The sequence below is a fragment of the Talpa occidentalis genome, unplaced genomic scaffold, assembly GCF_014898055.3.
Source record: "Talpa occidentalis isolate TD23 unplaced genomic scaffold, MPIMG_talOcc4v2.1 talOcc4.6, whole genome shotgun sequence".
NCBI classification, from domain to species: Eukaryota; Metazoa; Chordata; class Mammalia; order Eulipotyphla; family Talpidae; genus Talpa; species Talpa occidentalis.
The window spans coordinates 12,531,683-12,554,177 of NW_023604972.1; the positions used below are offsets into that span (position 1 = coordinate 12,531,683).

At 35.8% G+C, this 22,495-nt stretch overlaps 1 protein-coding gene across 1 annotated transcript in view; it reads right to left on the reverse strand.

The window, feature by feature from the left end:
- Positions 1 to 1,578: 1,578 nt before the first annotated feature.
- The window catches only part of DHX15 (DEAH-box helicase 15), a 56,901-nt gene continuing 35,984 nt past the window's right edge, over positions 1,579 to 22,495 (reverse strand). Inside the window, exons 7-14 of the mRNA XM_037530503.2 lie at positions 14,948 to 15,034; positions 13,572 to 13,721; positions 13,070 to 13,178; positions 12,327 to 12,518; positions 9,350 to 9,472; positions 6,248 to 6,438; positions 3,296 to 3,465; positions 1,579 to 2,142 (exon numbers count right to left, since the gene is read on the reverse strand). Of these exons, the coding sequence (XP_037386400.1) occupies positions 2,025 to 2,142; positions 3,296 to 3,465; positions 6,248 to 6,438; positions 9,350 to 9,472; positions 12,327 to 12,518; positions 13,070 to 13,178; positions 13,572 to 13,721; positions 14,948 to 15,034 (1,140 nt within the window). The 3' untranslated portion in view covers positions 1,579 to 2,024. The remainder of the gene's footprint in view (positions 2,143 to 3,295; positions 3,466 to 6,247; positions 6,439 to 9,349; positions 9,473 to 12,326; positions 12,519 to 13,069; positions 13,179 to 13,571; positions 13,722 to 14,947; positions 15,035 to 22,495) is intronic.

Consider the following 22,495-nt stretch of genomic DNA (forward strand, 5'->3'; position numbering starts at 1 on the left):
TTTCAGATATGCCTCAAAAAGTTTTTAAATATTATGGTTAATCATCTTGTTCTATACCAGGACTCACCTGATATTAGTAACCACCTACCCAAATGAGGGAAATTACACTCACTTCGGTATTCTGCTGCCAAATCTTAAATTATAGGGATTGGAGCACACACCATTTTAAAAAGTTGTACCTCTAACAACAATGTCAGTGATTAAGAAACTCCCCGCCTCAGTGAGATGCGGCCATGTGACAATGAAGAATGAAAACTCACCTGCTCTACCAACTCCATTTAGCACCCCCACTGTAAAATCACCATCTACTAGATGGAAAGAGCTGTCACCACGCCCAGACACTGCCCAATGCCAAACTCTGTCCTACACATGTATCTTAAGTTTCTAAGAAAACCTACTGATTTCAGATATTTAAAAAGCACATAAAATAAGCCATATACACTACACCGAGACCTATTTTAAATGAGATGGTTAGATTATAAAGATATAAATCACTGAATTATATACTTGTGACAGAAATTTAAATAGGCAAAAGACATACTTGGTCAAGTTGCCTTTTTAGTAAAAAAGTATGACCAAATGCCCAGATTTTCTTAACATAACCTAGATGATGCCAATATCTACTGTAGGATAAACTGTTAATGAATTAAAATGCAAACTTAAGTATTTCAGTGTGCAAATTACTCCATGGAAACAAAAATACACTTACAGAAGCACATTAACTCTTTCAAGTCACTAGTCATCATTTAGTAAATCTACAAGAAAATGTATCCCAGAAGCCTAATTATTCTGTCCAATTAATTCCCTTAATCATACAGCAAAAATATGTCTCAAGTATATTTAAATCCCAACTACCACACCTGTATCTTTCCCGTAACAATAATTATTTCTAAAGGGAAGAGAGGTAGAAAAAGGAGTCTAGACATTAATGAGCAGAGTATTTAGTCTTCAAGTGAAAAGAACAGATTTATTACAGACTCTGATGGATCACACCAAAACACTTCATTTGTGATTAAGGAACTTGTCTACTACTGCCTGTTATAAAAAATGTAAAGAAAAATTCACACTCTAATACACTCTACTACTTTGTACATTGTATAAAGCATCCAACACTGAGAATGTTGCAAAACTGACCATAGATTTATGTAGTATCATTCCCTACTATCTATTTAATACAAATAAAACATGGGAAGCTAGAGTAGTCAGGCTTCTCTATAACAAAAGATCTGCCAAAAATACAGTAACAAAATAATAAATTATCAGTCTTATGAAAAGAACTTAAAAACGAAAAGCTATTCTTTCATTACTCTGTCTTTTGGGATCCTGTTTCAAATAAAGCTATATACTTCATCCCCTCAAATCATATTCTAATTAATCTAACAAAGCACTACGCTATGCTCTTAAAAATATTGTTTTAATGACTACTTTATCCTAAAGAGTAGACCTTGTAGAAAGATGCTAAATATGTAATCACACCATAATTATAATTGGGGAAAAAAGAAAAAGGTCACACCTGGGAAGAGAAGCCATACTTCAGGAGACTAGGACAAAGATATCAAAGTGCTTTGGCCAAAATTAGTATAAATAGACTTTATTGAAGTCAGTGCCTCTGTACTGAGACAGAAGATTGTGTCTACATAAGCACAAGTTGTAACATTTCACAACTTCTAAAAGGAATGTCAACAATTACAACGATCATGCATACCATGGTCGATAATCACATTTTAGAAGCATTTTCAACCATTTCTAAAGAAATGCTTATAACATTGTTATATATAGAACTACTTTCAATAAACTGCAAAACATTGATCGACTTTTCCAGTATAAGCTACAGTGTCAACACAAAAGGGAGGCATAAATGTTTAATTTATGAAATCAGAATGGAATATTTACTGTAAAGAAAAATTAAAAAGCTTTCAAATAAAGGCCATTATTGAACCAACGTGAAGAGCACAACTTGAACTTTTGAGTTCATTCATCTTTTAAAGCTGTCCTCTGAATAACTTCAGTTCTAAGCATTGAATTCAGTACTGTGAATATTCCTTGGATTGAAGTTTGGCAATGATGCGGTCCAACTGTCTCTTTGCTTCACACTGTGGGAAATTGCTCATGTCATAATATTGAGGGGCAATTTTCACCAACCTGTCCAGAAGGGGGAGGGGGAAAAATTACCAAATTAACATTCAAGTACAGGAGTTGCTCATGAGGATGGACATTACTCATTAATATACTAATGTACAAAAACAAAAGGCAAATATACAAATCCAATCAATGATGAAATTACAAATACCTAAATTCCTTATGAACACCATTTTTAAGAAACATGTTATTCTAGAAACTGTACATTTTTTGATACTAGGCTTCCCATAAACTCCCTTACTTTTACTAAAAAGATGTTAACATACAGCCATTAATTTCTTCATTGTAGACAACTATTTTGACCAATTGCTCCCATATATATAGTAAAACAAATTCAATATCAGAAACACCTTGTCACTCAAATGATTACATCTTCTCATTTTCAAACTTTTAATAACTATAAATATAACCCTACATCCCAAAGAATACACTTGACCGAAATGTTTTGTAACATTTAGTCATACCATTTTTTCTCAACAAAGCATTTTAAGATAAAATGATAATGTCCTACACAATTTAGGTGTCAAAAGTCATAAATCAGTGCAAGAAAGAAATCTCACACTACAGCGCAAGTGGTATCCACTAAAATAAGTGCTTTCAGTCCCACCATTCTTGGCTGACATTTCCTATCATAAATCATAAAATAGATTCTGGCAGAGAGCAAGAGAGCGAGAGCGTGCACAAGCCAAGCAACACACATACGACAAAGGGAGAGGTAAATTTGTTTTAAATAACACAATCAGTTCTGATTATATTCTGTAAAGCAAGCATGTGAAGATATGAGAGAAGTGGTGTATCTGCTTATCTCTTAAATGACCAACATACAGCTAATAGTTGAGTCAATTAAAATACACAGGTAAGTCAAAGACAAGTTTTTTTGGAACCAAGGGCTTTGTGTTTAATCACATCAAGATGATGGCTCCAAAAACACTCCTGATGCTAGTCAACTATAACCTCATGTTTGGCTTCAAATCCTGCCATGATCCCACTGTCATCCTAGCAAATCAGACTGCACGACTGCAAACATACCGTCCAGTCAATGCCTCAGAGCTACATGGAGAGTATAGCCCTGGCTAAAGAGCAAGAGGAAAGACAGGACTCCGCCAACAGTCAGATTCGACACTGAGCAAACTAAAAGATAAAGGGTGTTGCTTACCATTCTGGCTTGATATCTGTACACGTCCGGATATAATTCTTTGTGGTAAGAACAAACTCATTATAAAGCACCCATTCAGGCTTGTGGTCAAGGACAGTAGAGGGATGCAACTGAACCACCTGGTTATCTTTCACAGTTAAGTAGTGCCCTGTTCGTTCTAGATGTGCCACCTGAAACCAAAACCCAGTATATTAATACAGTTCTTCTAAGGTGCTGGTTACAAAATGATATGATAAAGCTACCTAATAGGAATAGGAAGGGCTCACCTTTTGCTTTTTACCTGATGATTGTTTATTCACCACTGCCTGATGAAAACATACTATCCAAACATACTACTATCAGACAAACCCAACTCAGTGACTGTAAATTGTGAGGCCTGCAAATCAAGAATGACTTGCGCATCTTTAAGTGATTGGGGTGTGGGGGGAGTCCATTTGGTGATGAATGAAAAATCATATGAAATTTAACTTTCAGGGTCCACAAGTGAAGTGCCAACTGGAACACAGGGGAGGGAGAAGAGTACTCCAACTGGGACTTATCAAGCCAACAGAGCCTAAATACACACTCTCTGGCCAGTTCTGGCTCACACTATCTTAAGTGGGTTCTTCAACTCCAATTGACAACTACATAACTACATACTAGATGAACAATTATGAGCTAAATCACATTTAAGATAGAAAAAGTGAAGAGTAGGGCTTCCTTGGTGGTGCAGGGTTTAAAGTCTCAGAGTTATCAAGCTATTGCCAGCCACTGCAGGATGAATTCAATCCCCGGCGGCCAGGGAGCTGACCCACGTGGTGTACCAGACCCCTCTTATCTTGCTTGCTGTTCCCCTCAACAGTGTATTTCAGTACATCTGTCCTTTCTGCTCCCCACTCTCAGGTGAATCCTCTCACCCCTTGCACCTCTAGCCTACATCCCAGTTCTTGTATGCATAAATAAAAAAAAAAAATCTTAAAGAGTAAAAAGGAAAAGCAAAAAGTAACCCCACAAAGAAAAGAATAAGGAAAAAAATGGGGAAAGAAGGTGGATGTGCTTCTTGCCTGTTATTTCTTCCATCTATAAACAACATTGATTGGCATTCATCTAATATCTAAGTAACATAAACTGAAGCAGACAACAATATGCCTTTTCTAATTCTAGAACTCTATTACATAGGGGATGTGTGGATAATAACAAATATTAATTACTAATAAGTAATGTAAAATGAACTAAAGTTCACTCAAAAGTATACTAGGTGCCAAGAAGTAAAATGCATGTCCTATTTATATATTAAATCTCAAGAAAAAAAGAGAAATCCATAGTTTAAATATATCTTTCTCAATCTTATTTTGATTATGAAAAACAAACTGAAAACAGGTAAAAAGGAAACTAATACATATTGGTATACATTAAACAACAAAGTTAAGAGGTTGGAGAAAGAACTCTTAACTCTGTTATTTCCCTAACTCCAAACATTCTTTTTTTTTTTTTTGGAAAAAAAAGATTTATTTGATTATTTATACAAGCACTGGGTACAGTCAGAAACTCAGGAGGGTGAGAGGATTCACCAGAGACAGAGTGGGGAACACAACAGGCAGACTGACGAAAAAGAAATACACTGCTGAGGGGAGCAGTGGGTGTGGAAGGAGAGGTCTGCACGCCATGTGGGACCCTCGCCCGTGGCCCAGGATCGAACTGGCGCTGCAGAGGTTGCAGGCAGCTTCGCAGCCCAGCGCTCAACCATTGTGCCACCAGGGGAGGCCCTCCAAACATTCTGTTACTTTAATTTCAAATACAAAATGCCAATCTCTTTATATTTTGATTTATTGTATTTAGGCCCATTCTTGCTTAAAAGACACAACCAGAATGAATAAACAAGCTGGACACAGACCATAAAATCAACCCCACTCCAAGTACTGGAATGATTTATGCTCAATTTTACTAGAGAATTTTTGGGACATTTTTAATATAATTTCTATTTTAAATCCCTTGAAACTAATATTCAGTATATTTACTGATAAGTGTTACTTCAGTTCTAGTTGCCAACAGTACATACTTAAAACTAAATAAAATCTTTTAAATGACTTTTCATCTTTATTAACTCAAAATACATTTTTTACATATGAGTACTGAAGTCTTAGTTAAAAATACCAATGATCACATAGAATTGAAAGGTAGTTATTTGAATATTTGAATTTTGGGTGATTAGATAAAGAGGTAAATGAACTGTACTCTGGAGCCACCAGACACTGCTTCATTTCAGTACTGTTATGATTATTCATCTCCAATTAAGATCTACAAAGAAACTGTTCAATACATTTATCAAAAGTCAAGGGTTGAAATATCCATTAAAAAATCACTACAGGGCCTCCTTGGTGGTGCAAGCGGTTAAGCACAGCACAGTACAGCACTGTGAAGCTGTCTGCAGCCTCTGCAGCACGAGTTTGATCCCAGGCTGGCCAGGGAGCTACCCACATGGCGCAGCAGACCTCTTCTCTCTCGGCTGCTGTTCCCCTCAGCAGTGATTTCAGTCAGTCTGCCTGTTCTGTTCCTCACCCTGTCTCTGGTGAATCTTCTCATGCTCCCCCCTCCACCCCCCGAACATTTGACCTATACCCCAGTTCTTATATGCATAAATAAATCTTTTTAAAAAAATCACTACTACTAATCCTACCAGAAAATGGCTAGCTAACATAGCCATTTGGTATAATAAAGACTTCATTAATAAAAATGTAACCCTAAAGTTTACCTATATATAACTGGATTAATAACTCTGCCATTTCATGGTCAATTTGTTACTCATTAAAAACAGAAGTTCTAAATATATTAATTCTTTTGACAACCTGTACAAGATCAGTGTTCGTACATTCTTAAAGTGACTTTTGTATAAAAGTGGATTTAAAAGGTTGTTCTGGATTACAAAGGATATTATGTAAACATTTCCTATACATCCCTGTATTATCCACATACCTGCATGAAATACCCAGTAACCAAAGCTTTTCTTATATTAATGTAATAGTCCCTGCTTGTAAAATCAGTACTTCGACGAGGCAAATTAAATCTGTCCATAATTCGAGATAGCTGCTGGCGTACATTGTCTGCGGACATCAGGGATCTGTAGTTAATGAAGTTGTCATAACACCACTGAACCGATTCATGATCTACAAAGTTGGGGGGTGGAAGGAGGGAGAAAGAGAGGACATGAATCATCCAAATAGGTATATATCTAAATCAAAAGGATATAAATTATAAGAGTAAACTAAATGACCCAGAGAGGGGATTTACCCACATCATTTTCTTTAAACGAATTACAATGTCATCAAACTTCCCTATAAACTGGTGAGGTTCACAATAAGAAATAGCACTGTTTTTGACTATTAAAAAATAGAACAATTATTTATTTTGAACCAACTCTTTTTAATAAATTGAGTTTATCACTGACATCCACCTGATTATTTCCAAAAGATGATATAACAGATAGGGGTGGGGGACTGAGATTTGATGTAATGGATCTCATTTTCAAATTTAATTTTTTAGCTTTTAATTAGAGTTCCACTAACAATTATCAAATACAATTTGAAAGTCATAAAAATGAACTTAAACTACAGTGTATTACTGTTTTTCAGTTAATCCTTACATTAAGTACCCCAAACCTGAAAAAAGGATTAAAATATAAGTGACAGCTTCAAGGATGTCTGGAAACCCCAGATTCAGATTTAATAAATAAGGATTATGTGTCAGCACTTCAAGTAATTTCTATATATATAAATATTTATTGTCAAAGGGCTATTTCTCTACTAATGAATCCTGTACAAGCTTCCAGCCAACCTAGTGATGCTTGCTTAAATAGAGCTCAAACCAGCATAATATAGAACATGATATAGGGGAAATCTTTATGTTCCCACGACAGTCATGGAAAACTGCATTATTTACTCTAGAAGCCCTTTGATAAAAATTAAATAGTGAGGGGTAGAGGGGAGGAAGATAGTAAAAACTAAATTGTGATAATTCTTATTTCAGCTACTGTGATACACATTGATATTTTTCAACCTTCCAAGGATTTTACCAATTATGATATACATCATTTTCCTAATAGCTTTTCAGAGAAACAACAGATATATTAATGTTTAATCAATACAAAATATAGCAACATCTCTGAAACAGGATGGGAGGATGGTCAAGTGGCATAAGACATGGATGTTTAAATTGAGAAATATGATATGTTAAAATGTCTATTAAATATCTCATCTAGAATGAGAAAATGAAATCACCTGAATATGCTAACATTTAAAAAGACAGTGAACATCTTCAGAATATGAAACTGAAGAAAACTTTATAGAAGGTGTTTTTATTTATTCTGAAGCTCTGTAACAAGCTGAAAGGCAATGAAAATATCTAAACAGATGACAAAATGGGGACTTTCAAAAAGGATTGCTGACTTTTAGATTCTGACCTGAAGCACAGGTTTCTGAAGTTCTTAATTTCTAGAATTCATACACTGCAATAACAAAATGGGAGGTTGTGGCTAACCACACATCTGAGATTTCTGAAAAATAATTTGGTAAATGGAAGGATAAAATCTAAAAAAGAGAATGTTTGGGTAAAAAAAAAATAATTCTAACTACTATTTCTTACCAATAGAGAAAACTACTCTTAAGATCTAAAGTCTAACCTTTTCATAGTGAAATCACACATATATACATAGACATTAAAGTGTTACAAAATACATCTAGATGTTTCTCAAAGCATTAAAAAGTTAAGATGAATTTTAGCTTTGCTATGTAATCAACCCATCTCTAATGACATAGATCCTCTTGACTAATATCTAAAATACCTATTTGTCATTTTTCAAATATACTTTATATAAGGCTGATTTGCAAATAAAATGATACAAAATTTAGATGTCAATGTTATAAATTAGGTGACTAAATTCTATTAATAGAAACCATAAATGTACAAAGTGATTGAGAACCCCACCTTTTTGATAAAGAATGATGATGTAGGATTATCAACCTTTGATTACACAGCAACAGGTTAACCTATTTTATGTAGATATTAGATACTTTCAGAACCTGTTGCAGTTATTTCTCCATTTTCTTCCCTTTAAGATGTCAATTTTTATAAGCAGTGCATTCCAATAATAGTACCTGGCAATATCTTGATTATTATTATGTTTCCTCATTTTCAAATAATAGGGAAAACATTTTTCACGTCACTAAATATTCTTTGAAGATAAGAGTATTTCATCATGTGGCTATAGCATAAACCTTTCTATTGGACATTTAGGTAGCTTTCATTGTAGTAAATAATTCTGGGGTGAAAAAGTTTAATCTTATCTCTGGTCCACAGAATGCTAAAAGATAGATTTCATAGATTTCTGAGTCAAAGGGCATGAATTGAAGGTTCTTGGTAACAGAAAACCTGCTGCTTTTCATAAAGACATAATATTCCCCCCTCTGGTATATCACTGCTCCATTAAACTCACTGTTATACAACTAAGGACCACTTTTTTTTTTTTTTACAACTTTTGCTAACTTTCTGATGAAAAAAGTACCACTCAACAACAATCCATTTCTTGAACTAAAAGTAGTGTTCAAGTTCCCCCTCATATTTACAGTCCACAGGTACCTGACATAGAAAAGGGCCATTCAATTTGTTGCCCACTTTTGGTTTATTTTTACATAAAAGCTATTTATTACTGTTAAAAAATTACAGTAATGATTTCTAATTCCATAAACATTTAATAAAAATGTAAAATGTATGAAATAAAAAGTACCATGTGAAAGCATGTATATTAGTAATAGATCTTGTATAAATATTTCATTTTAACATACTACATTTTCCAGATTTCTAAAATGGGTGCTTTCTCCCCAACTATCAAAGTAAACAACTTTGAAAAAGATAGGTAATTTCTATTTTAAATGCAAGTCAGGAGTTTTTTTCCTTAAAGTACCTCTGGGTTTCTAATGTAAAGTTGTCACGGATAATAAATGAAAGTCAGATGAATAAAGATCTTATGTGCTGCAAGTGACATTTAGACAAAAGAGTGCCTTCAATCTAATTTATACTTACTTTGTTTAAAAGCATGGTAGACATTCAGCAGTGTCAGATGATCTCCATCTATGTGGGCAAATCTCATCTTGGCCTCATCTGCAGCTTTCTTGGCCTCCGTGGGGCGAACAAAACACTGTGGGACTAAACAAGGTTGGTATGGGCCCAACACAAACGCCCATATCGATGAGTCACGCATTCACAGATAGAGGAACAAGGCCTAGCTAGGTCAGTTCACAGAGCATAGGGCAGGGCAGGATGGCCTCCAACTGCATCTTGGACTGTTTACTACCTTGATTTGGTACATCAACACCTAACCACATCTGTAAGACAAGAGGATTTCAAAGCTACAGAGTACCTGATTATTTTAACTAAATCTAAATGTAGGCATCAAAACAGCTATTCTGAAGGCCATCAAGATACTAGAGAGCTCGACTTATTTCAAAAACCAGTGCTGATAGCTCTACCAGTAACCAGAAGTATGTTATCAATAGCCTATAAGCTAAATGTAGTTTTTCAAAAGGCCATCCACTGAATCCACTGAACGGCTACTGAAGTATGAAGCTATACTTGCCCACCGCAGGGCTCCAAGAACAACTTTTCTAAGTCAACTGCCATATTTCTATTATAATCATTTCCCTAATGCTGTGGATATTACCAACTGGTGGGTATCACTATTAGCACCGGTGAGCAAGCATATGTAAACATAAAAAAATATCATGAAATCTTGGGTTTTGATGATAGCAGTAGTGGTGGAAGGTTAAACCGCCTTTGAATTAAGAAAATTCAAAAAGGCTGGGAATAATCAGCCTAGTTTGCAGCATTTTAATAAAAATATTGGTAAATAAAAGTCCCAAGTTTAAAAAAAAAATTGTTACTTGAATGAAAACCTTGGTATAAAAGCAAATTCCATAATTGAAAAAGTTGACAATCTGAAACAGTCATTATTTCAAGGGTCATCAAAATATTTAACTACAGTGTTTGTTTAGCGCCTCAAATTTCACATAAAATTTTTAAGTTATTACAAAGCGTGCACTACATTTTTAGAAATACAACTTTCCTTAATTCATTTTAGCAATTCCATTGTCATAAAAGCAATATGAAAATTAAAACTTAACAGCTTGGGACTTTGTCAACACATTGTTAAAGCTATTAAAACCTTGTCAAATGAAAAATTTATATATTATCAGTTCAGATAAAAAGTAATGGGAATAATCGACAACGATATCAAATACAATATCAAATTACTCTTTCTTATACAGTTACCCCTTTAAAAAGATGCCAAAGAAGCCAAATAGAGACAATGAAACATGATCACAGTATATTTTAAAAGTCTTGCTTAAAATAAATAAAGCAAGTTAATGCGTAAAAGTACAGAAACCTCTCATAGCTGTGAAAGTGAATGTGAACTAGCTACCAAGTTAATAGTGGGAATAAGTAGGATTCCATAGGTCCCTGATTTGCAATATTTACACCAGGACCTGATAATTTCAGAAACTATTTAAATGGAAAACAGTGCATTATAAGCTCAGCAAACTGTTTTTGGTTCCATGACTTCTTTCTCACCCTTTAACATTTTCCCCCACAAGTACTCTGCTTGGTGTGCTAAAGAAAATAAACAGTAAACCCTACGTTTTGCAGAACTCCTCTTACAAGCACAAGAGATGTAGCTGGAAGATTTCAACTGCGTAACAATGACCAATTTTTTAAAGGGCTAGTATTCTAAACTCAAACAATGATAATTATATAGAATGCCTGGGAAGAGAACCTGGAAGAATAAAAGTTGGGTGGAAAACAAATAAATCACAAATAATCTGTTAACTCTTGTCCCACTCTTTCTCTAAAAACTAAAGTCTTGGGATCAATACAACTGGGAGACTCTAACAAAAGCAACATATAAGAAAGGCAGACAACAACCTACCACCACCTCCGCAAGTGAAACTACAATTTAATTAAAATGATTCGATACTGCCCTGCCCATCTGCTCTGAGTCTGATCAGTCATAACTCTGCAAAAAAACATTTTAGCTAGTTCTTAAATTTAAAAAAAAATTTTAAAAATCACACCATTAAAATATACCGCAAATCTAAACTAAGCCGAAGTTTGCAAATTTAAAAATGTTTTCAATTTATCCTTTAATTCCGTATAAAATTTGAGTTATTTGAGGCATTAAGTTATAATTAAGACAATAAGCCACTCTGCAGGTGGGAAGTCCACTGTCCATATTACTGAGACTAGTAACATAGAGTACTTTGAACGCCAGTAAAAACTCAAGGTTTTTATTTTTAGCTATAAGACTCAATGTACATTTATGTTAACAATTATTTCTTCTTTTTGAAAACTAATTTCCAAGTTACTATTAATTTGCAAATAAAGTTTTAGTTACTAAAGACAGCACTATTCAGATTAATGTTCCAATTTTTCAAAATGAGCAATTTTATCTTTTATATTTCTTTTATGAAATATTTTCTGCCAGTATAAGTTTAGATTTTAAGCCTAAAATTATACATTTTTACTTCTGTTCATTTCATACTTAGTTTGAAATTCATGTTTGTTTGACTCCCAATGGAATACATATTCATACATGTGGAAAAGGCTCACTTTAAATGGTCGTCTGGGTTTGTCACAGGCTCACTTATTAGTGCCAAGTACTAGAACAAAGTTCTTCTGAGTACTTTTAATAATAAACAGCAAAACTGATGGACGGAACAGAACTCAGTTACAACTGTGTTCAAACATACCTTTTCTTTCTGCAATTTTTATTTGCACTCAAGAGAGCCAAAGTCATTACTATATTTAGTGCACAAATGATGTACTATACTATTGTAAATGCTTATTATTCTGAAGCTATTTACAAGGTATTTAGGAAACAAAATGAGTTCCTGATAGCCACCTATGAAATCCACTATCATACTAAATATTAAAAAATAAAACCAAAAGTCAAGTCCACCCAAACTTTGAAGAGCTGGGCTTTTTTTAGTTCCTTTCCCTCTATTACCTGACAACATAGCAGTAATAGATAGGACCTCATTAGAACAGTTGTAGTCACAACTTGCAATAACCATTTTAGCGAGCTGTGGATCTAGTGGAAATTCTGCCATCATGGATCCCAATTCAGTCAGATCACCATCATCATTTAAAGCAGCCAGATAATTCAAAAGTTCTAGAGCTCTCATCAGAGTTTCAGGAGCTGGGGGTGGAAAGGCAATTTATTAGACGAGCTGCCTTTAGCAAGCAAAAATGTCACAAATTACAAACTATTTATAAAAGCAATCTCATTTTTCATTCTATAGTGGACCAAAGTCAAACCCTCAGACTGCCATGAAATTCAGCTACACAGACCAAGTAAATATGAATCATACAAAACTGCACAATTTTTTCTGTATTATATTAAAATTGTCTTACTAAGTAAATTAAGTAACTGTTGATATGTTTATAAAACGTCTTTTTCCATTTAAAAAAGAAAAAAAAGAAACAAGCAGGGAACTTCTCATATTTTCATGTCCAGATGAGAATTCCCAGAATAATCTAGTTATTCTGAAGACATAAATAATTTGCTAATATATCTATCCCCCTTAGTTTTAAAGCTAACAAAGAAGACTTAGTTTGATGCATTATAGAAAAGGGAATACACACTGAGAGAGTGAGCGCGTGAGAGCAAGAGTGTGTGTATATTAGAATGCAGAAAAAGTTTCAACTCTGGTTAAAAAGTTTGATAAAATGTTCTTTGAGGATTCATACCTGGAGGATCCATAAAGTCAAAATGCACCAAATCATCAATACCAAGCTTCTTCAACTGTAACACAACTGATCCTAAATTAGAACGCAAAATCTCAGGATAGGTGTTATCCTAGCAAAAAAAACAAAAACGTTCTGTTAAACATTCCTTATTGCTCTTGCTTCAGGAAACAACTTGTATCTGTTCTCTGATTCCTAGGCTATTTACCTTGACATTATTTTTTACCACGGACTCAGAAGACAAAAATGCTCATGGAACAGGAATCCGACACTTTCTGCAAATTATTTGTACAGAGAGGGTCCCAAGTGTTACGGTGGCTGTCCACCCTCAACTTTGAACTGTAACTAACAGCTGTGCTGGCAGACTGCACCATAAATCTCACTCAGGGCAAAACTAGGAGCTTATGGTGCCAAAAGGCAAGATGAAGTAAATGAAGCAATTTTCTCTGGTAACAAACTCAATTTAAGCTTTCAAACACAGAGCAAGGCATAGAAAACCCCTTACCTGCATTTCTGTTTTATAAGCTTTCTCTGTGTAAAGTCTGAAGCATTTCCCAGGTCTGGTTCGTCCAGCTCGACCCGCCCTCTGTTGAGCTGAAGCTTTACTAATAGCTGTCACCAAAAGGGACTCTACTCTGATTCGAGGATTGTACACCTATTGGTACAGAAATAAAATAGGAATCATTCTTTCTTTAGTTAAACACAAAATTATGATCCAACAAGAAATGCCCAATGTCCACAGCAAACCCCCAAATAAACAAAGCTGTATTAATCATAGTCACATGATCAATCCTGCCACAGGAATCTTTACCCCACGATTTTCATTCAGGTATTCTGATTCCATCATTCTGATACAGTGCAATTAACATAAAAAAATCATCTAACACACACATAGTTTACTTTGTCTTTACTCTTCCTGAGACAATTTTCATTATATCTGCTTAACTCTGCTTTCAAAGAGTGAAACAGGTTGTCCGAAAACAACCTGTCAATTTCAGGAGTGTGAACATCAAATAAAATACTTTTAACTTAGTCCAAAAGAAGGCGGTTATGTTCTTTCAGTTCAAAGGAAAGTTTTCTGTGAAAATCACAAACAGTAAGTATAAATTCTTCCAATCATACCTATAAAAGGTAATCAAATGTCTAAAAAACATATATAATATCTGAGTAATCACTTCATTCAGTGAAGTGCTTGATATTCAGTACTGGTAAGTTATATGCCAACACAATACTGTTTCTCAAATACTATGGCTGGCACATGACAGGAATTCCAATCTAGTCGGATTGGTGACTGATCTGCGAAGGTAACAATCCTGTACTTACTATGCTCCCCACACTTGTTAAGTGAACACACAAACATCACCATCCCTACCAAGAACAAAGAAACTAATGCAACTTTAAAAGGAAAAAAAGGCTAGGATTAAGCCATTAAAAGTAGGCTTGTTAGGGCCTCCGCAGTGGGTTGAACACAGCACTGTGAAGATGTCCGCAGCCTCTGCAGTGCGGGTTCAATTCCCGGCTGGCCAGGGAGACACCCACATGGTGCGACAGACCTCTCCTGTCTTGTCCACTGCTCCCCTCAGTAGTGTTTTCGGTTGTCTGCCTGTTCTGCTTCCCGCGCTGTCTCTGGTGAATTCTCTCACCCTCTCACATCTCTGGCCTACACCCCAGTTCTTGTATAAATAAATACATCTTTTAAAAAAAAATAAAAGTAGGCTTGCAGTATGAGCCAGACAGAACAAAAGTCCTATCTATGACAGAAGTCTGAAAAATGAAAATAATTCTAAAAAGTAAATTGTAGTCATTTAATCAGTAGGCATTAAGCACTGGTAAGCCAACACAAATTTACAAAGTATACAATTAAAGTACTAAAATATGTACCTTTTGTTTGGCAAATCCAGGATCAATCACGAATACCACGCCATCTATTGTCAAAGATGTTTCTGCAATGTTAGTTGACACTACTACCTGTTAAGAAATAATGTAAGTCAAGCAAAATCGAAATGTAAGACTAATAACTTTCACTAACAAAGAATTTAAAATCATTAAATAAAAGAAGAAATAAACTCTTATTATCAATGGCAATGCTTTAAAAAGATAAATTAACATTCAGGAATTCAAATTTTTTATTTAGTTCATTATAGCAACTTTCTTCCACAACGAAAGCTATTACTACTTCAGGTATTACTCAACCACATTATATTCTGATTATTTAAGTAGAACGATAACATGAATAGAAAAAATATTCCTTAATCTTATTGAATGGAATATCTCCCTGACACTTCTTGCTTAATATCCTAACTTTAACTATGTATATATGTATCTTTTAATGTCTTCTGGCAATACCACCAAGGAAAACTTTTATCACCGCAACTCAATTCAACATCTTAAAACAATATATAGTGTGGGGAATGGGGAAATCTTTAGTTATAATCCAAGAAGAATCGGTGGATCATCGTAATCAAATGTACATGTTTTGAAAAATGTACAAAGCATTAATGTGCCACTGCATAAAAGCAACTGTTAAAGGTCATTTAACTTTTTATTAAAAGAACTTTTCAAGGCTTTACATACATCAGAGATTGCATTTTTAGGGTTTTAGTACATTCCAGTTGTTTTAGGAAATTGTTGAGGAGCTTGACCATGGTATGTAACTTCTCTTTTAAACAATGGAAAAATGGGGTATTCATTAGTATTTTTACCCAGAACTTATGACTTTCAGGAACAATTACTGCCATTAAGAAAGAAATACCTATATATCCAGGCAGATAACACAGAAAATGAATCAGAGTCTGCTCTTACAGATTTTACAGTTTGTACAAGATTAGAACTGGACAGGAAAGTGCACATGACACCAAATATACACTGATATTTAAAGAGGGTTTTGTTGTTGTTTTTTAAAGTTGTCAGTTAAGACAAAGAATGCTTACTGAGAAAATGGCATTTAGAAGAGCTGTTGCGAGTAGAATAGGTTCATAAAGCATAGAATAGGTTCATCACTAGCAATAGAAGTTTCAGTTTACAGAAGGACATGAAGACAAGAATGCCCATAGGCACATAGAAGAAATGAAAAGGCCTCTCCCGGTAATTCATGGTAGTTGAAAAACTTAAATAGTGAAGTGTTAGCAGGATATTATTTTAGGTTAATTTACATTTTATAGCCTAAAAAATGTTTTTCACATTGGCCATTGAAAACACTGCAATTAGCAAAAGCACCATAGTTTACATTTTTCATGACATTTAGATGACACACATTCAGTAATTGGAAACAAAGCCAATATACACAAAGTATGATAGGACTGACAGGTGAACATAAAAAAATATAAGCTCAGTTTACTATTCTAGCAAGTCCTGTGTTGCCATAGAAGGAACAACTTAGGGGTAGGTGGCAGAACTAGGAATGAAACCTAAATAGCTAAATAACAGATTTTTTTACATCCTCAAGTTTCAAATTTATTACTCCTGAGTATTAATTATTAAGTATTAAGGCAGGTTTTCTAAGAAATAAGATAATGAAGACGGAAAGACCTTTTAACTATACAGAACCAACATTTGTTGCTATAACTAATAATGCTTCTGTGAGTATGTATATATATATATATATATATATATATATATATATATACACACACACAAGGTCTTCCAGCTTTCTAGAACTCTAAGGTGGAAAGTATTATAGTCTTGATACTGTAGTCTAGGACAATGGAGAAAATCTCTTTTAAAGTTATTTAGGGAGAAAAACATTTCACGTATTTCTTCTACACAGTACATTCAGTGTGACAAAAATCTCTTGATGTGATCAACTCTTGACGTGAACAACCCTGAGTTATTCTAAAATATATTTATCCATAAAAATATCTGTCGTACATGTTTTCTTTGAGTGTGTAGTAATACGCAGCACTTACAGCAGAGTCTACTGTCATCCAAAGTCAAACTCTAAAACCTGAGAGAAAACCCTTAGAGAAAAAACATTTTCAGGCATTCCCCAAATTAAAATAAACTGGCTGGGCCTCCCCTGGTGGCGCAGCGGTTGAGTGTGGGCTGCGAAGCTGCCCGCAACCTCTGCAGCGCTGGTTCGATCCACGGCAGCCGGCAAGGGTCCCACATGGCGAGCAGACCTCTCCTGCTGCGCCCACTGCTCTCTTCAGCAGTGTATTTCATCCGTCTGCCTGTCCTGTTCCCAGCTCTGGCTCTGGTGAATTCTCTCACCCTCCCGCGCTTCTGACTGTACCCAGTGCTTGTATAAATAAATAAATAAATCTTTAAGGAAAAAAATAAACTGGTTAAAAAGCTTTAAGATAGGGCCTCCCCAGTGGCGCAGCGGTTGAGCGCTGGGTTGCAAAGCTGCCCGCAGCCTCTGCAGCGCCGGTTCAATCCCTGGCTGCTCCCCGGCCACCAGAGGAGGGTCCCACATGGTGCGCAGACCTCTCCTGCCGCCCGCTGCTCCCCTCAGCAGTGTACTTCGGTCCTTCTGCCTGCTCTGCTCCCCGCTCTGGCTCTGGTGAATTCTCTCACCCTCCCACGCTTCTGACTATACCCAGTGCTTGTATAAATAAATAAATAAATCTTTAAAAAAAAAAAAAAAGCTTTAAGATAATAAAAGGATCAATCAACTATACTGATTTAACAGTTCCTGAAGTGCAATCATGAAGTAGCTTTTGGGGAAAAGTCCTCTACCAAATTCTGTCACTTGAACAGTAGTTCTGACTCTACTGGCCAACGAAATACTAGCCAAGATTAAATAAAAAGACACACAAAGACACACACTCCACATAGAAGAACAAACACAAAACGGAGATGACAGAAGTTATCTAGCTGCCTTGGAACCTTAGTAATGGGGTGATGCAGGCCTTAAGCTTGTTCCAGGTGTATGTAGCAAATGATCTTATTTTACTTTTGCATATTAAGTGTGCTAAGAGTAAACTTTAATGTAGATACACCCTTTCTTCCTCAACAACCTGCCTTCTTATTCAATGTATTTCAAAATTTCTACTTCAAAGCAGAACTCAAGTGTACTCGAGTTGATGTACTTGAAGTCTGTTTGGACCTAATAACGCATTTAGGTTAAACCAGTTTGGATTTTTAGACCCCAGGGAACTCTGTGGGGTCTCTAATTCAGTGAGGACATTAACTCACTTGTTTGTAAGTGTCCCAGCAGCATCACACTAAGTTATCTTCAGAAATGGGATCATTAAATCTCTCTTTAAAACAATAGAACCATCTCCACAAGGGTCATTTCTCTTTTTTATTGAGCAATGTATGCTCTGAGCCGTGTTAATTAGTAAACTGTAAAATAAGCTACAGAAAAACCAGCTATTTGTAAGAACAAAATGAATGAGAACTAAATAAAATCAAATAGTTGCTGGATTTTAATAATACCAACTCTATAAAATAGCAATGACAAGTCTTAGTCAAAGGATACACAGAAGAGATTTACTGATAAGTATAGTTTAATGAATCTACAAAATTACTAGTTTTAGCTTAAAATCAGATACTTGAATAAACAAGGATTATTAAAACAGGTACTCTGTACCTATATTTATGTGATCTACCCTCAAATACATATATTGCATTCTGAACCTCTTTGACCATTAAAAATGAAACAAGTTCACTCAAAAGGAGCTCAGCAGCTTTAAGAATGTTAGTTAAGTCCCCCAAAGCCTATACTTTACTTTTAAAATAGGCTGCATTTTAAAACTAAAACCTGTTTAGAGGCTTCCCTGGCGGCGCAAGGGGTTAAGACCCAACACTATGAAGCTACCCGCAGCCACAGCAGCATGAGTTCAATGCCCAGCTAGGGAGGTGATCCACATGGCACAGCAGACCTCTCCTGTCTCACCCGCTGCTCCCCTCAGTAGTGTATTTCAGTCGATCTGCCTGTTCTGTTCCCCACTGTCTCTGGTGAATCCTCTCACGCCCCCACACCTCTGGCCTGTACCCCAGTTCTTGTATGCATAAAGTAAATAAATCTTTAAAAAAAAAACAAAAAAAAAAGAAAACTAAAACCTGTTTAACAAATTATAAATTCTACATAAATTAATACAATGAGTAAAATTATCTTACAAAAGATATCCGAATATAAAGTAATACAAAATTAAACTGCTTGGGCAAAATTCTAAATACTGTGCTAAATATTTTGTCCCAAACTTTCAAAACTTCATTTTCTATGGTAGCTATTACCCTTATAGTAGGACAAATAAACAAACAAAAAAATGGATCAACTACATTTGTTTCACACAACTGAGAGCAGGCAGTAAATCCTAAAGTGTTCCTATGAAACTAAATTTTATCAGTAAAGTGCCAGTGAAAGACTCTGGACACAAGCTCCAGCCAGGATGTAATGAATTCAACAGAGGAACCAAGCTTTGGTTTCCAATTCTTTCTTTTATAATGTAAATAGGATATTATCATAAAGTTGTGGCATTAAAAAGAAAAAAGAATAAACAGTAACCAAATACCAGTTCTTGGTTGCTGGAGTGTCCACCCATAATTTTTCTCACATAACCTCTCTCCCCAAAACCCCATTAATCTTTCCTCCACCCCTACCTGGGCTGCTAACCTGTGGGTGTGATGGTCACCTGCTAATCTTCCCTGCTAGTCACGTGTCATTCTTACCTCCTTTCAGGCAGCTTCCCTAACTGCATGAAAAACACACCGCTTTAGAGAGTGGCCCCTCCTCTGTGAACTAATCTCCCATAAAAAAATGTTCATTTTCACCTCCCTGGTGGCACAGGGGTTAAGTCTCATTATTATCAAGCTATTGCCAGCCACTGTGACATGAATTTGATCCCCAGCCAGGGAGCTGACTGACACACTGGGCAGCAGACCTCTCCTATCTGGCCTGCTGCTCCTCACAGCAGTGTATTTCAGCAGATCTGCCTGTTCTGCTCCTCACTCTTTGGCAAATTCTCTCACTCACCCGCACCTCTGGCCTACAACTCAGTTCTTATATTCATAAGTAAAATAAATCTTAAAAATAAATAAATGCAAAGTAAAAACCTTTCATTTTCACTTAAAACATGTTGAGATTCAAGGTGTTTTCCCTCATGTGAGAATGATGCATCACATGCCAAAGAAACCCTCTTTCCCTCCTTCTGCATCATCCAGGGAGGCTATGACACAGTGTTCTTCTCAACTACTAAGAGAAAGCTGATTGACAACAAGAGTTAGTATGATTTGATGGCATACTGTCCTAAGTTTTACTTGAATGAACCAACACTAATGGATGAAGGGACAATGTGACCCTTGGTTCTGATGCTGTATTAAAAGCCCAGGGTGGGACCCCAACAGGTAAGCTCAACCCCTGCAGACACTGATGGCTCCCTCACCATCTACCCAGTCACCACACACACACACCCAACTATTGCTGCTACTCTTCACAGTAGGAGAAAATTCTTCTCAATAACCTTTAGATTTGAAAGAACACAAAAAATAATAATTAAAAAATAAAATCTAGTCTATAGGCTTAAATTATAGATTCCACAAAAACTGCCATGTATCAGATCAGATCATCACCCGACTGAACATAATTTCTACTACACTAATAATAAATATAAGAGCTCAGATGTGAAGACAAACATGACAAATCTTGCTACATACCAATTTTACTCAATGTTAAATAAAAACACCCTTCCAAATTAAAATAAATGCAGGTGTACAATGTGCATATGATTTCTAGAAAAAGTAAGTCCTCTGCCTGGAGGATGTATTAATCCCTGTTTACTATAGAAATGTCTACGTATACAGCTACTGTGCATACATTCACTGACACAAAATCCAGCTAAACATTCTAGGGAGTACATTTCAGTAAACAAATTTAACTCTAAAAATTACATACTAATGGTATTCCTTGAAAAAACTTCAAATTGGGCAAAACTTCATATTTTGCCCAAAGTTCAAAATGCACAAAAGCCAGAGAAAAATATTCTAACATGTTCTAGAGAACATAATGACAAAATAATCTAAAAATCCAACACACTGATCAGGCTAATTTAAAACTTCAAAATAGGGCCTCCCTGGTGGCACAGGGATTAAAGTCTCAGCACTAGCAAGCTATCACCAGTCACGGCAGCACAAGTTCGATGGGGGGCCAGGTAGCTAAGCCACAAGGTGCAGCATACCTCTCCTGTCTTGTTCACTGCTCCCCTCCGCAGTGTTTTCCAGCAGATCAGACTGTTCTGCTCCCCACTCTGTCTCTGGTGAATCTTCTCACTCCTACCCCCGCACCTCTGGCCTATACCCCAGTTCTTGGATGTATAAATAAATATAAAAAAATTAAAATTCAACAGAGTGATCATCTTCATTGTTCTTACAGATCTGTGAGAAACTCAAAAGCTACCTTTCCCCCTACCAATTTTATATTCCACTAGGCTGGTACCACATACTCATTTGGAAAGTTCTTTCAATTTTAAAGAAGTTATTTGGTTCATTTAACTTTTACACATCAGGAAGTAATTAGTCGTGACATAATTAATTATCTTTATAACTTTTTATCAAAACTATTTGTAAAAACATACACCAAAAAGTCGTAAATCAGTTATTCCTATAAAAATAAATAACAGATTTAAATTTTACAGTATCTCAGGTAAGATTTTTTTCCTGCACAAACTCAAATTTATAGCAGCTATGAGTGCCCAGTTTGCCCTAGATGTTAGCAACTTATACAGACCACCTATGAGCCCAAGGTGACTAAGTTAATAGGTTATTTATTTCCTCTTTAAGAAATAAAAATTTTGGGCCTCCCTGGTGGCGCAGCAGTTGAGCGCTGGGTTGTGAAGCTGCCTGCAGCCTCTGCGGCGCCGGTTCGATCCCCAGCTGCTCCCCGGCCACTGGAGGAGGGTCCCGCATGGCGCGCAGACCTCTCCTGCCGCCCGCTGCTCCCCTCAGCAGTGTACTTCAGTCCCTCTGCCTGCTCTGCTCCCCGCTCTGGCTCTGGTGAATTCTCTCACCGTCCCGCGCTTCTGACTGTACCCAGTGCATGTATAAACAAACAAACAAACAAATAAATAAATAAAACATGCCTCTATAAAAAATAAATAAAAATAAATTTAAGAAATAAAAATTTTAACACCAGAGCCAACAGTAGCTATTATATAGCCCAATTAATGCATGGGCTTTAAAAAAAGGTGGGTTGTCTGAATGGTTTGTAAACAATGCCATCTTATTTTCAAAGAATCCATTAGAGCCTCTATCTCTTATTTGGAGGAAAAAAATAAAGCAGCAGCACCACAGCACCTCTGCTGCAAACCAGAGCTCAAATCCCCTTGCTATCTCCATTAAAGTGCCCAGAACAGGGCTGGAAATCCCTTCAAAATCCCAAATGGGGCACAAAGCCACAAGATATAAGGTTACTTATTAAGAAAATTCCAGGCTGAAGCCAAAGCCCTGAAGAAGTGTTTAGTTTTGCCAAGTGATTTAATGTGGAGAAAG